A 12685-nucleotide genomic window follows, 5' to 3' on the forward strand; every position below is an offset into this window, starting at 1 on the left:
ATCTACGACTTTTCTGTTCATATTTTCTCGGGAATTTTTTAACGCAAATATCTACCACGCTATCTGATTCTTTTCTATTCAAATAATCTATGTGTAACCATAGCTGGTATGGTAATATTAGTCTATAAGTCTAAAATTTTTTGATTTGAGCTGGGATATAAGGGATATGAACGAATCTCGCCCATCCACCTTCGAATGAGGTGGCGGGTTGGCGATGGCCACAATGGCATTCATGGCAAATTAGACTTGCCACACCAATACCTCATAGCCAGTAGGCAGACCACTCAAAATTCCGATAATATTTAGCCCAAAGGTTTCATTGTTTGCCTAAGAATAATGTTGGAATTTTGAAACCTCGCTTTCATACAGTTTGTTTGTTTGATCCTAATTTAGTGTCACACACGTCTCGTTCTTTGCTCCTTTGTGTGTGTGTGTGCCTCTCTTTCAAATATCAACAATGCATATCGAAATATCAAGTTTCGAGTCCACAATGTGTATCAGTTCGTCTTTAGTCACAAAGAAACTTCTAAGTATTAAATGGTGGACAAATTCTTTCTATGATCCTCTATGTACCGAACTATTTTCTCAACTATTCAAGCACATCATTCAATCTCAAAGCTAACATGCCTGCTCCACAGCCACCGCCAATGAAGAATTGGCCGCACAACTTCGATAAATACTATGTGTTTAAGCGTCTTGACATAATAGAAAGCCCCATGGAACAACAGGCTCTCCGAACTCTAGCACAAGAAATCTATGCTATCGTAGTGGCTGATGCTATCAAACAAGGACGAAATTCCCACAACCTTTTCCGATCGAGCTCTTCGCGCAATCAAATCCAATATGAGTGGCGCAAGCGAATGCCAAGAATCCCAGTGCTTATTAGAAATCATGTAACGGATACCGAGCTTCTCAGCGCGGCGCTGTATAAATACCTCAATTGTATACAAGACGAGTTGGGAGAAGAATATCTGGCACAGCAAAATCCAGCAGCAGTGGGACAAAAGATAGTAAAGGTGGCTAATCCAGCAGCAGGAATAGCAGCAGGAGCAGCAGAAGTAGTAGCAGGAGCACCGGCATTATCGCTGACACCACAACAACTGGGAGCACGACGACTAGCAGCACGGCAGCTAGAACAAGAACAGGAAAGACCGAGCAGATTCGACTATCGTCGGCCCTATATAGTACCCAATGGCGATATCCAGATTATCCGAGCAGATTACCCGAACATGCCAATTGCAATTAGGGTGAGTGACTTTTTAACAAACAGAGGAGACCCGACAGACGTATGCCCGGATGGGGATTGGGTCAACATCGCCAACATTAAGTTCGACTTGTTCAGATCAAACCTCAATAAAGAAGGCTATCTGGCAGATGGGGATACAGTATGGCTACACCATCTATCTCTAGATGAAATTAATCCTGCGCTGATAACTAATCCACAGGCTGGTGAAGTACGACTGACTTCCTTCAATGTTGCATCTACACTATTGAGAACTATCCGTGAGCACTGGCCTAGGCTTCGAAACCCGTCTCCTGATCCCTTCGAAGGTTCAAATCGCTCACCATTACCCAGACCTAACCTGACTATTATTATTCGAGGTGCCAACGTAACAGGTAAGCCATCCCGAGGCCCTTCTCTGAATTCCATTGTTGAAATACAACATACTAACATATTTTTTCTTTTATAGGTGGTGCTCTATCTGCTAACCAGCCAGCGTTGAATCGTCCCGAGCAACGGATGGGTAACAACGCGATCACTCCTAACCGCCGTACTGAACAGGCAAACCGATATGCGGCCAACAAACACGCTAGAACTAAGCGAAAGAGGGCCGAAGCGGCCGCAGGAGCCGAAGCAGGAGCCGAAACAGCAGACGAAGCTGATAACGAGACGGATGCTCCAGCCGCTCAAAGGATAAAGGTAACAGCGAAGACTGCCGCTGCCACTGCCGCCGCTATTGATCCTGCCACTGCTGCTGCACCTGGTCCCGGTTTTCCTCCAGATCCTGCCCTAGGCGCTGTCCCAGAAGGTACCACCTGGCAAGAACTTGAAGGCAGGGATGACGATGATGGTATTTCGGGCGCGTTTTTAGATCCTGCATTGTTTAATGAAGAAGGACTTGTAGTGGGTAGTGATGGCGCTGCCTTAGATGCATTTTTTCAGGAGAATCAATGGGCTGAGACTGGGGCTGAGGCTGGAGAACCGATGGAGGAGTGAAAGGAGCAATGAAGAAAAGATGTAAGAAAAGTAGGCGAGGTAACCCTTGACAGACTTCACTATTATCGTATTTCTTAAATTCTATGCTATCTTAATACTGTATTCTGATTTATCTAAACCACCATTCTGTGACACCAAGCAGAAACAAGGCTCATAAGGGCACTTCTACACCCTTGTCAATCTGACACCCACAAAGCTCAATGTAACTTTAAATGCAACTATGTCAGAGTCTCGCAATATAGCCTGTTTCTTTTGTAAAAGGTGATTCATATCTCGAGATTCCCATCTATCTCTGTTGATTCTGATTGCTTCTAAAGCAAGCCCGCTAAAAATATCTCTTTTCTTCTGAATGTAGTAGACCGTGAGACTGAGAAAAATGAGAGAAAAATATATGATTGAAATTATCATGAAGCGAACGACAGTCATAGCTGTTTGCGAGTTGAATTTTTATATAAGCATAACTACAGACTCGAGTCCCTTGAGAGATTGTAGTCACCTGGCAAACAGAAAAACACACATTGCCACGTTGTTGCAATATTTCAGGCGCAGGTAAATGGTTTACTTACTGACCCCGACTCAAATTTATCAATCTATGAAGCACAGAGTCAGCAATCTTCCTTAGAAGGCGAAAGGAAAAGGAGCTCACCAGTTCAGCGATGCTAGCATATGTACCACATCCAAAAATAATCACGCCCACCAGGAATACCACACCATTCAAGACCGCAGGCTTCAAATTATGCTTTTCATACCACGCACCCTCTTTCAAAAGCATATACCACATGATTGGTGGAATATAGAAAGACAGACCCGACACGAACAAGGAAGAAATGATAGAGAGCAACTCAGAAAAGATGGGGATGGCCTCAGCAATTATCCAAGCTAAGATGGTAACAACAAACACAAGGCCAAGCCATGTGCTCCAACCCTTCGCGGTGTTGACAAAGCGAACGACCGAGTCCCGGTATATCTTTCCGTGGATATATCGACAGACGACTGTTGTATTGATAGACCCCGAAATGAAGATGACTGGGAGCGCTATGCCAAAGACAACCCTTGAGATGACGGGGCCCGCAGACAGCAAAGCAGGTGATTGCACCTCCTGCCCGACAAAGGAATAGATGATTGACCCTGTCAAGGTGTAGATAACAATTTGGATACCTCCTAGCCACCATAGTGTTTTGACATAATCCTCGGGCGTATGCATATCTTCCATAAATGAAGGCAGACATCCAGCAAATGAGTACGCAAAAACAATATTATTGGTGGCTACAATAGCCGCAGAGAAAGTGAGACCAGGCTTCGGCCAAGCAGACCACGGTGAGTGATCTGCAGCAAAGTCACCCGAACCATTCGAGCTCTGGATACCGGTCGCAATCATCGTAACCCCGATAGCCAAGACAATCGACGCAAAGTCAATGTAGCCCAGTATCGCAATCTCAGCAAATGATGGAGGAATAGCGAGCAACATCAGGATTGCAGCGGATACAACGCTAAAAACAAGCGAGCATGAATTGCTTTGGGTGATATTCTGGAATGCAATCGCGCCAGTCAAGCAATGCGACCCAATCACAAAGACAAGCAGAGCAACAAAGCTGCCCACGAAGAGTTTTGATCCCACACTCCCAAGCAAAAGTCGGCCGACATCTGCATAATGACCGACTTGTGGATACCGCAGTTTGACCTCGCCGATATTATAACCCGCGTAGATTGCAACGAAGCCAAGTCCAATAGTCAGGATCACGCCTGCGACCATTCCGAGAGCGGCGAATGCAGAGGGTAGACCTAGACTCCCCAGGGCGATCGCCTCGACTATCGAAATGACAGTGAGTCGTTTCCAACCTAGACGGCGGAATCGGGCATTTCCTTCCAAGATTCCTTGTATCTCAGGGTCGGAAAGGTCCTGATCCTTGGGGAGAGCTTCGCTGGCCATTATGTCGAGATATTGTGGGCAGTTTATCGATGATTTGGCAAACTGTGTGCCAGACTGATATAGAGACAAGTACGGTGTAAGGAAAGCAAAATCAACGAAAAGAAGGGGAAATCAAAACGCAGAAGAAAGGCGGATCAGATAAGATCAAAGAGTTAAAATCGACCGATGGTCGGACCTACAGAGTGGAGTAGCCCCCTCAGCTACATGACAGTCTACCCTTATGGAGGGTACATCGCTTGTCTAGATGTGAAACACAGTGGAGTCTGTCAAACAGATGCCTATTCAATCATATTGATTGACACATGGAGAGAGACTACTGATTCGCAGGATTCCTGACGCTAGATTCGCTTCAACTATATTCTGCAGAAAAAGTAGCTGATGTCGGGTCAAGCCGCCTGAACAATAAGACAACGGTATCCGCTAGGCTCACACTGGATAAATACCCGATCCTTCAAAGGCTGCTAATGAAAATTTCAAGGTCACAACTTCCGAAGGTTGTACGTAATTGTCTCTCGTAAGTAGCTTGCGAAGGACGTCTCCCGCTTTCTAGGCCGCTGATGGGGTAGAAAATTTTCATTTAGATGAGGTTGGGTTATAACTCCCTCAAATATCATACTCGTTTGTCTGGGGCTTTTCTTTGTTTCTAGCTTGTTTGTTCATAGGGCCCTCTTGTCGAAATGGAGGATCGGAGACATAATGATCTTGTCTTCTGATTCGGCATAGTGAGCGGCGAAGCGGTTTATCTGTTATGTGTACGAAGGTGGTGTCTCGGCAATAATGAATGTCAAATCCGATAATTGGACGCACAAGGAATTGAAGAGTATATCGTGAACGAAGCCCTGTAAGGGCGGGTCAGGGCCGTGGACGGGTCCACGCCGGGCGGGCGGGCCGACGTGATTACGTTATCTGATTTAAGTTTCAAAATAAGGCTAGCCTGAATAGGCATAGTTAATGTTACTTGCGGCCTGAGGCTAGCGAGATGAGAAAATAAACTTGGAAGCCATGGTGACACTCTTGATGAGATCTGTGCTTGTATGTGAGCTCTCAGAAAATTATATTTTTCACTCACTACTGATAGTCCGACTTTTGTTTACTGAGGGACGTAGGCAGAGCGTGATAATCAAAGACCTAGCAGAGTATAGGTCTATGTAATTGCAGACAAGGCAGCTTGAGGGGCGGGTGGAAGTAGATATACACTACACTTCAATTATGTGTATTTCCTTGTGAAAATCCTACGGGCCAATCATCTGTAGGTTCTTTTGTCATTGTGCATCAACTCTGCATATCGGTTTCTCGCCTCCGACGGTGTTGCTTGTACTCCGTCGGACAGATAGTGAACATGTGAAATGTTGAATGCAAGTAATTTCATTTCAAAGAGAGGAAGATAATGGAATGACCTTTAGTTCATTAATATATTCAACTTTGATTGATTTACTAAATGGCTGTTCTATCCATTCTGCTCTCGCCATGGGCTATGGCCTTGGCCATCCCAGTGTGGTTCGCCTTCTACTATGTATACCCATATTTAATATCATATGGGCACTTAATTCAAGTCCCAGGTCCTTTTGTCGCCAAATTTAGCAATCTATGGGTCGGACTAAGTGCCAAACGTGGCCAGAAATATGCCGCAGTCGATGCGGCGCATCGAAAATACGGCAAAGTTGTCCGTATTGGTTTCAACCATGTGTCTATCGCCGATGAGCGGGCATTGAATATTGTTTATGCACACGGAAATGGATTCCTCAAGGAGTAGGCCGTATTTTCTGCCAATATTGAGATTCACTAACGTTAACGAAATATGTCTAGTCACTACTATGAAGCATTTGTGGCGCGAACCCCAGGCATGTTCAATGTTCGTGACCGCGCCGAACACACACGCAAGCGGAAGATTATATCCCATGCCTTCTCTCCCAGGTCAGTTGCTGCTTTTGAGCCGTTCATGGCGGAGAACCTACAGCGATGGACAATCCAGCTGGATCGGATCGCGACTTCCCAGCCTCAACGCAATGGGAAGGAATTCGCTCGATACAATGCAATGCCCTGGTTTAGCTATCTCGCGTTTGACATAATCGGAGATCTGGCATTTGGTTCACCATTTGGCATGGTAAACAAGGGTAAAGATGAGACTGAGACGCAGCTTGTGACTGGAGGCCCCATTTCATATACCCCGGCAGTCGACGTATTGAATAGACGAGGCGAGGTCTCTTCGACATTGGGTCTTCTTCCAGCTCTACGTCCATGGGCTCGGTACCTCCCCGATCCATTTTTCACCAAGGGCGTAGCGGCTGTGGAGAACCTGACAGGGATTGCTGTTGCCGCTGTTGCGTCACGACTGGATGCCGCGGAGAAGGGCCTGATTGACTCGCGCAACGATATTCTCTCGCGTTTGCTACAGGCCAAGGATGCTTATGGAAAGCCAATGGAGCGGGATGAGCTCATAGCAGAGGCTTTGACGCAGCTCATCGCTGGCTCTGACACAATATCCAACACGGCCTGTGGAATATTTTACTGGATTCTGCATGGAGAACGCATTGCTCCAGGTACGATAATTCCCCGAATACAAGAGGAGTTGGACCAAGCAATTGAACCCGAAGCAAAAATCGCATCTTATTCCCAAGTCAGAGATCTCCCATTTCTGCGAAGATGCATTGATGAGGCGATGCGAATTCATTCTACCTCAGCTATTGGTCTGCCACGTTTGGTCGCCGATCATAGCTTGGGTGTTGACTTTGATGGCTTCCACTTTCCTCCCGGGACAGTGCTTTCAGTGCCTTCGTACACTATTCATCATATGAAGGATATTTGGGGAGATGACGTTGAAGAATTCAAGCCTGATCGCTGGCTGAATCTGACTGCCCGACAGAAAACGGCTTTCAACCCATTCTCATATGGCCCCCGTGCATGCGTTGGACAGAATGTTGCCATCATGGAACTGCAGCTAATTATCGGAACTTTGTTTCATCGATATGAGTTTACGTTGTACCAGCCAATCATGGAATCACATGAAGGGTTCTCGAAAAAACCCAAAGAGTGCCAGGCAGGTCTCAGATTGAGAGAGCGCAGTTGATGCCCCGCAATTTTAATGTATATATGAAACTGATAGGAATGAATGAATCATATTCACAATGGGAGAGACCATGTCAATATTTCTTAACTCAATTCAAATCACATTGCCAAAGAACATATCTTCAAGCGATGGAAACTCCTGTTCGACACTCCATTCGTTACACACCCAGGGCTCAGTAGCAGTTTCAATTGACTGCGGCATATAAATCCCTGTGCTATTCTCCCCCATCGAAGTCACACAATCTTCTTGCTCAATCCTATCTGCAACATGTTGCTTCATGATGTTCAGAGACCACCGACCCACAGGCTCGGCCTTGCCTCCACATTGAATATGTGAGACAGCTTGTTCCATGAGAATAATTATACTCCCCACATCATCTAAATGGGTTACAAACTCGGCCAGTGTCACCATCGCAAAGGAACAAAGCACGTTTTCGTAAGTAGGATGTCTGTAAGTGGTCAAATCTGACATGGAAACGAATAGATTTAAGAGCCGATGCGACTGGCTAATCGCAAACTGAATCAATGGGAGTTTTGGTTCCTCTGGTGTAATTTTAGGGTTGCTCATCTCCTCAGGTTGGGTTTCGCTCATATGTTGCAGCGTGCGACGTGCTAGAATCAGATAGGCGCAAGAGTATGCGAACCGTAGTGGCTCAGAGGAATCTAGCTCTATAAAAAAAAAATAGAATTAGTGTTTATCTAAGTTACTGCGATTAGATATTACTCACTATAAATGTTCTCCTGGGACTTTTGCAAATCGTCGATTTCGGGCCAAACAACACTCCCCTTTTGTATCACATTTGAGTTTATAATTTCCCAAAGGAGCCGGTATAACCTGACTCCAGCCAGAACAAGTTCGTCGCGTGCATTGTATGATGGAAAATCGAGGACTTTGATACATTCGTCAAAGTACTGACTGGATATAATCGGTGGACGACCAGAGCCCACAGAAAACCTGCGATCGCCGTTAGAACATTTCTTGATATAAATATCAGAAGGATTGGCAATTTGTTGTTATAACGCACTGTAATTGACAGAGGCAAATCAAGTTCCATGTGCGCATTATCTCTTGTGCTTGGGTTCGTTCGCGTCCATCGGCGTCGCTTGTTTTTGGAAGCTGTCCAAAGGGAGTAGTCATAATCACCCGCATAGCCGCTGTGCCACTAAGAAGCCACGAGGTACTATGGTCAGGGCCCAGCGTTGGTCGTAGGTCCCACATAGAGAAAATCAACATAGACTGTATTGTGTCGAGCGAGGTAGCGGGAGAAAGATGTGCCTGACCCAGTAGTCCGTGAATATGGCGATACAAAGCTTGATGTGTTGGCGACCCATAAAGGGAGGGGGTAATATGGAGGCCTGCCAAGATACAAGTACCAAATAGGAGCGGCGATTTGGTGCGTAGCTGGATGGGGTCTGTAGTCATGAATAACCAACGGTTTGATAATTTCGAGAATCTGAAAGGTCAATCCTCAAAATAGATTCCAAACACCCCTGAGAGCGCGCTCACCCTCTAAGCAGCATGACCGCGAGTTCCTCAGAAACTATACCGTTGATTATAATGTCTTCGGCGCTGTCATCGCTGGTCGCTGGCTGTTCATGTAAAGTGATGTTATGTCGGATCTCTTGGATAAGATTCATGGGTGCATCGCGTGATGTTGGTTCAATAATTGATGAATTTGCCTAGAGTATTCAATCAACTGTATTACCAAGATGAACCGTAGATAACCGAGATTTACCCTTGGACTGTTCCGGCAGTCGCTAGAACTACGGACAGATAGTGATGCTTGAATTTGAGTCAAGGTGGTTTCCACTGCACAAAGTCTATTTTCCATCAGTATATTGATCAGTCCTAACATCATTGAGCATGGGAGGGTATACCGTGCATTATAATCATCGTGGCTTGTCCCAGAATCCACCTCCGCCCCCAGCAGCGGTTCAGTGAGATTGCGGGAACTGGCCTGGAAAGAGCATCTGATTCTAAAGATGGTCAGATACCAAAGCCCAGTAACCAGATTTCTTGATTGGATTTCTACCGGAGAACATCGCAACGATGACATCGATCAGAGTTGCCCGTTTCGCATCGCGTTTTCAAGCGCCGACAAGCCTCGCAGGATCGTGCTTTGCTCATCTTTGGCTTGCTCGAGGTATTTTTATTTCGTCTTCGTTTTCTAATAAATGACTCAGGTGAAGACATGATTGATAAAATTGAGTTTATATAGGAGACATAGAGGAGAGATGAAGGTTGTGTTTATCCCACTGTTGGAGATGAAAGTGTTGGTCTTTTGTGTTTGCCTGCAGATGCGCCTTGTTTGTCAGGCTTGAACTCATTGTCGGTGCATAAAGCCCGGCATACCGGAGGATTTATTAATCCTTCATGTTTTGTAATTAATATTATGTAATCGAGGCTTCATATAAATTGTACCCGGAAGCCGATACAGAAATACAGAGAGTTGAAACCCATTCATTGGACCCCCCTACTTTACAATACCACTTGCTCCAACACTCATCAACTAGCTATATTTGGAACCCCTTGGACACTACGTACCCCATATAACATCCATGCTAAATAGAATGCTTGCCTCCATATGTTATGTATAGCAAATAAACCATCTCTCTTTTCCATATATCCCTGATCAAGACTCTGCTGCGCTTAATAAAATGAATCTATTGGAGACTTAATAAATATCAATAAATTTGAGACTATTTATAGAACAGTACCATCCTGCAATTCCCAAACATCAAAATAATTGAACCCACCTTTGGCTTGTTATCACTCTGATAACCACTACTCCACTCCTAGTCTCACTCCCACCGAAGTTCTTTATCCGATTCAATTCAATGCGCGGTCATAGTTTACCTATTAGCACGGGGTAAGAGAAATTGAATTAAGCACAAACGACCTTTATATCCACAACTAATTCACTCATTTATTTTAAAAATGAGTTTACCCAGGCACAATATCGCAAAAGTAAGATCTGTTAGAAGGCTTCGATTTATCAACTTGTTCCATAAGAAATACCAAACACATTAACTGTGTAAAATACGACAGCGCCAAAAACCAGCTTCAGCCCAATAAACTATAATCAAACGCCAAGCCATTCGACACATTGCCCGATTCAAAGAAAAGAGGATATTCTAGACTAGTCTGTATTCCCTACAGCGTCGCCGAGAAAATACTCGGCGAGGGTCTTGAACGCTTTCGATATCGACGTCTGGTTGGAGAATTCGTAAAGATCAGAAGAGCGCACGACGAGGGATTTAGATTTTTCGTCAAAATAGGACTCCAATAAACGTGCACGCTTTCCCATCAATGAGATAAGCAAAACCTGTATAGTATATTGTTAGCAACCTTGAAAGATACAATAGAATAGGGGAAAGGAAGAATAGAGCATTACCGGTGCTATATTATGGTGAGCCAAGCGCAGCTTTCTCAATTGGCCTAACATTAGGCGAAGGCTGATCAGGAGCTCACCACGGAAACAAGTTTCATTGTCCGCCTCCAGGTCGTTGTATATGACTGCTTTAAAATGCGGGAATTTACTTCCCTCACTATCCATCATCCTGAAAGCGCCAAATGAGGGATCGTCATGCTGATACAGGTCCTTGTAAGGGGTGTAGTCGATGGGCCTATCAACTAACGTTAGATAATATGAACTGGAAGAGCAAAATAGCTTCCAATAGCGGTAAACTTACTCCTTTGAGCACCACGGCCCATGAGCATCGAAACGTACTTGGTGGAAGGCATACGAGTTCCAATCGGTGTGAATAGCATACGCACGAGAGTATGGGTCTGTAAAACATTGCTCAGGGTCCCCAACTAAACAGGCCTCGTTGAGTATCTCATCGCTGGGTTGCGGGAGGTTAGGTCTTGGTGCGAAGAAGTGAGGCTTGAACTCTGAGTTTTGATCGAGAGTCATACGGCAAAGCTTGACGTTCAAGTTCAATTCCTTGAGTTTTGTGGCGTTAAGTTTGTGCACGTCAAGGGCATCGATGGCAGCCTCGAGATTTATCAAGAACCAGCGCTGCTCCAAACGCTGATTTGTTTCCTTGACTTGAGTCATTGAAGACATGTTTTGTAGATGAGGTAGTTGAAGTCATAAGGTGATGGATGGCTTAGATAGGGGTGATAGATTTGAACGAGGACAACTGGATACTGGGCAGGTTTTATATTGGAGATACCTCGCTAAATTGATGCGTGGAGGTAAGAGAAGGACGAATGATGAATGTGGATTGGATAATAAATGTGATTGAAGGTGATGGGATGAGTTGCCGAGCGACGCGCTAAGACTATTAGGCGGCTACCATATTTTCTTGTCTCAGACAGACAACATATGAAAGCATGAAAACTCTAGATATCCATACATTTAAAAATAGGCGCCTTGTCTAACTCTTCCTTATTCCAAGTAAAAATAGAGCATAAAAATAGAAAATAGAAAATACTACTCAAAACAAATCCGATTACTTTTCATCCAACCATTAACCGCCAGAACCCGCGCAAAAACAGACCATTCACCAGTTAGGGGAATGGATAGACTTAGGTTGGATCCCTTTGAGACTCCAACTAAAAAGCCCAACCCGTCATCTGATAGACAGGGTGCATCAAAGCTACTTCCATTCGAAGATGATAGCACCAGCCCAGAGTCCAGCACAGATCCCAGCCCACCAGCTACAGGCTCACGAGAACTGGAGAAACTTCTGTACCCTCCAACAAAGGACGAAAAAATTGTGAATACAGCGCTGATAGTATTCCTCAATGCTCTGACCACCCACTTCGATTTCTACTCGAACTGGACCTTGCACAGAAAGCCATTTGTGGCTATCTTTGAAAACGCCCAGTTTGAAGCAAGGACAGACGGCTATCTTGATAGTCCTGCCGGGAAGACCAGGGTGCTTATTGAGGTCAAACCTGTCAAAAGATCTCAAAATCATCTCCCTATCCAGATGCAGGAGAGCGCCCAAATGGTCGCTTGGATCAGAAGTGATGACGACCTATCACAGCGCACTAACACCACGTATGAATTTATCCTTTCTTGGGTCAACTATGGATATTGTTGACATCATAACAGACGTTTTCATATATCTCAAGATCGACATGAGGTGTTCGTGACCGTTGCTGAGTATAACCAGAACTATCTCAACTACCTTAGCAACAAGCAGGCTTCAACTTCGCAAGACCCTTCATCATTCTTAACTATGCACCAATATGGTCCGTGGAATACCTCGAAGAAATCCTCTGTAGAGGAGATAGGGAAGATTATATTAGCAATAACTCTGCGAGCCGAATCGGCCATCAAAGGAGAGATCGAGGAAGAGAAAGAAAAGAACAAGAAAAAAAGAAAGCAGTATAGTTGCACATCATATCTGCACCTATGTCGCAAGGGTGATGAAAATACTAGGTACTTGTATTTATCATCTATCGTTTGTGATGTCTGACGCGGCGATTCTGTTTGTTGGGAAAGTGAGTTGTGTGT

General features: G+C 44.9%; 6 protein-coding genes across 6 annotated transcripts; 3 read left to right on the top strand and 3 right to left on the bottom strand.

Moving 5' to 3' along the window:
* Positions 1 to 623: 623 nt before the first annotated feature.
* N7479_002294 (uncharacterized protein) lies at positions 624 to 2218 on the top strand (the record flags this gene model as incomplete). Its single annotated transcript, XM_057249991.1, has 2 exons — positions 624 to 1617; positions 1692 to 2218. The coding sequence occupies 2 exons, from the start codon at positions 624 to 626 to the stop codon at positions 2216 to 2218; spliced, it is 1521 nt and encodes a 506-aa protein (XP_057114423.1).
* A 539-nt stretch (positions 2219 to 2757) lies between these two features.
* Positions 2758 to 4148, bottom strand: N7479_002295 (uncharacterized protein; the record flags this gene model as incomplete). Its single annotated transcript, XM_057249992.1, has 2 exons — positions 2758 to 2808; positions 2865 to 4148. 2 exons carry the CDS (start codon positions 4146 to 4148, stop codon positions 2758 to 2760), a joined length of 1335 nt encoding a protein of 444 aa, XP_057114424.1.
* Positions 4149 to 5586: 1438 nt separating this feature from the next.
* N7479_002296 (cytochrome P450) lies at positions 5587 to 7215 on the top strand (the record flags this gene model as incomplete). Its single annotated transcript, XM_057249993.1, has 2 exons — positions 5587 to 5897; positions 5955 to 7215. 2 exons carry the CDS (start codon positions 5587 to 5589, stop codon positions 7213 to 7215), a joined length of 1572 nt encoding a protein of 523 aa, XP_057114425.1.
* A 93-nt stretch (positions 7216 to 7308) lies between these two features.
* Positions 7309 to 8852, bottom strand: N7479_002297 (fungal specific transcription factor domain-containing protein; the record flags this gene model as incomplete). Its single annotated transcript, XM_057249994.1, has 4 exons — positions 7309 to 7883; positions 7943 to 8169; positions 8240 to 8668; positions 8722 to 8852. The coding sequence occupies 4 exons, from the start codon at positions 8850 to 8852 to the stop codon at positions 7309 to 7311; spliced, it is 1362 nt and encodes a 453-aa protein (XP_057114426.1).
* A 1502-nt stretch (positions 8853 to 10354) lies between these two features.
* N7479_002298 (uncharacterized protein) lies at positions 10355 to 11284 on the bottom strand (the record flags this gene model as incomplete). The annotated part of the gene is made up of 3 exons (XM_057249995.1): positions 10355 to 10540; positions 10610 to 10841; positions 10908 to 11284. 3 exons carry the CDS (start codon positions 11282 to 11284, stop codon positions 10355 to 10357), a joined length of 795 nt encoding a protein of 264 aa, XP_057114427.1.
* A 454-nt stretch (positions 11285 to 11738) lies between these two features.
* N7479_002299 (uncharacterized protein) lies at positions 11739 to 12269 on the top strand (the record flags this gene model as incomplete). Its single annotated transcript, XM_057249996.1, has 1 exon — positions 11739 to 12269. One exon carries the CDS (start codon positions 11739 to 11741, stop codon positions 12267 to 12269), a length of 531 nt encoding a protein of 176 aa, XP_057114428.1.
* Positions 12270 to 12685: the final 416 nt, after the last annotated feature.

Source organism: Penicillium vulpinum (assembly GCF_028829585.1).
Source record: "Penicillium vulpinum strain IBT 29486 chromosome Unknown utg000001l_segment0_segment0, whole genome shotgun sequence".
NCBI classification, from domain to species: domain Eukaryota; kingdom Fungi; phylum Ascomycota; class Eurotiomycetes; order Eurotiales; family Aspergillaceae; genus Penicillium; species Penicillium vulpinum.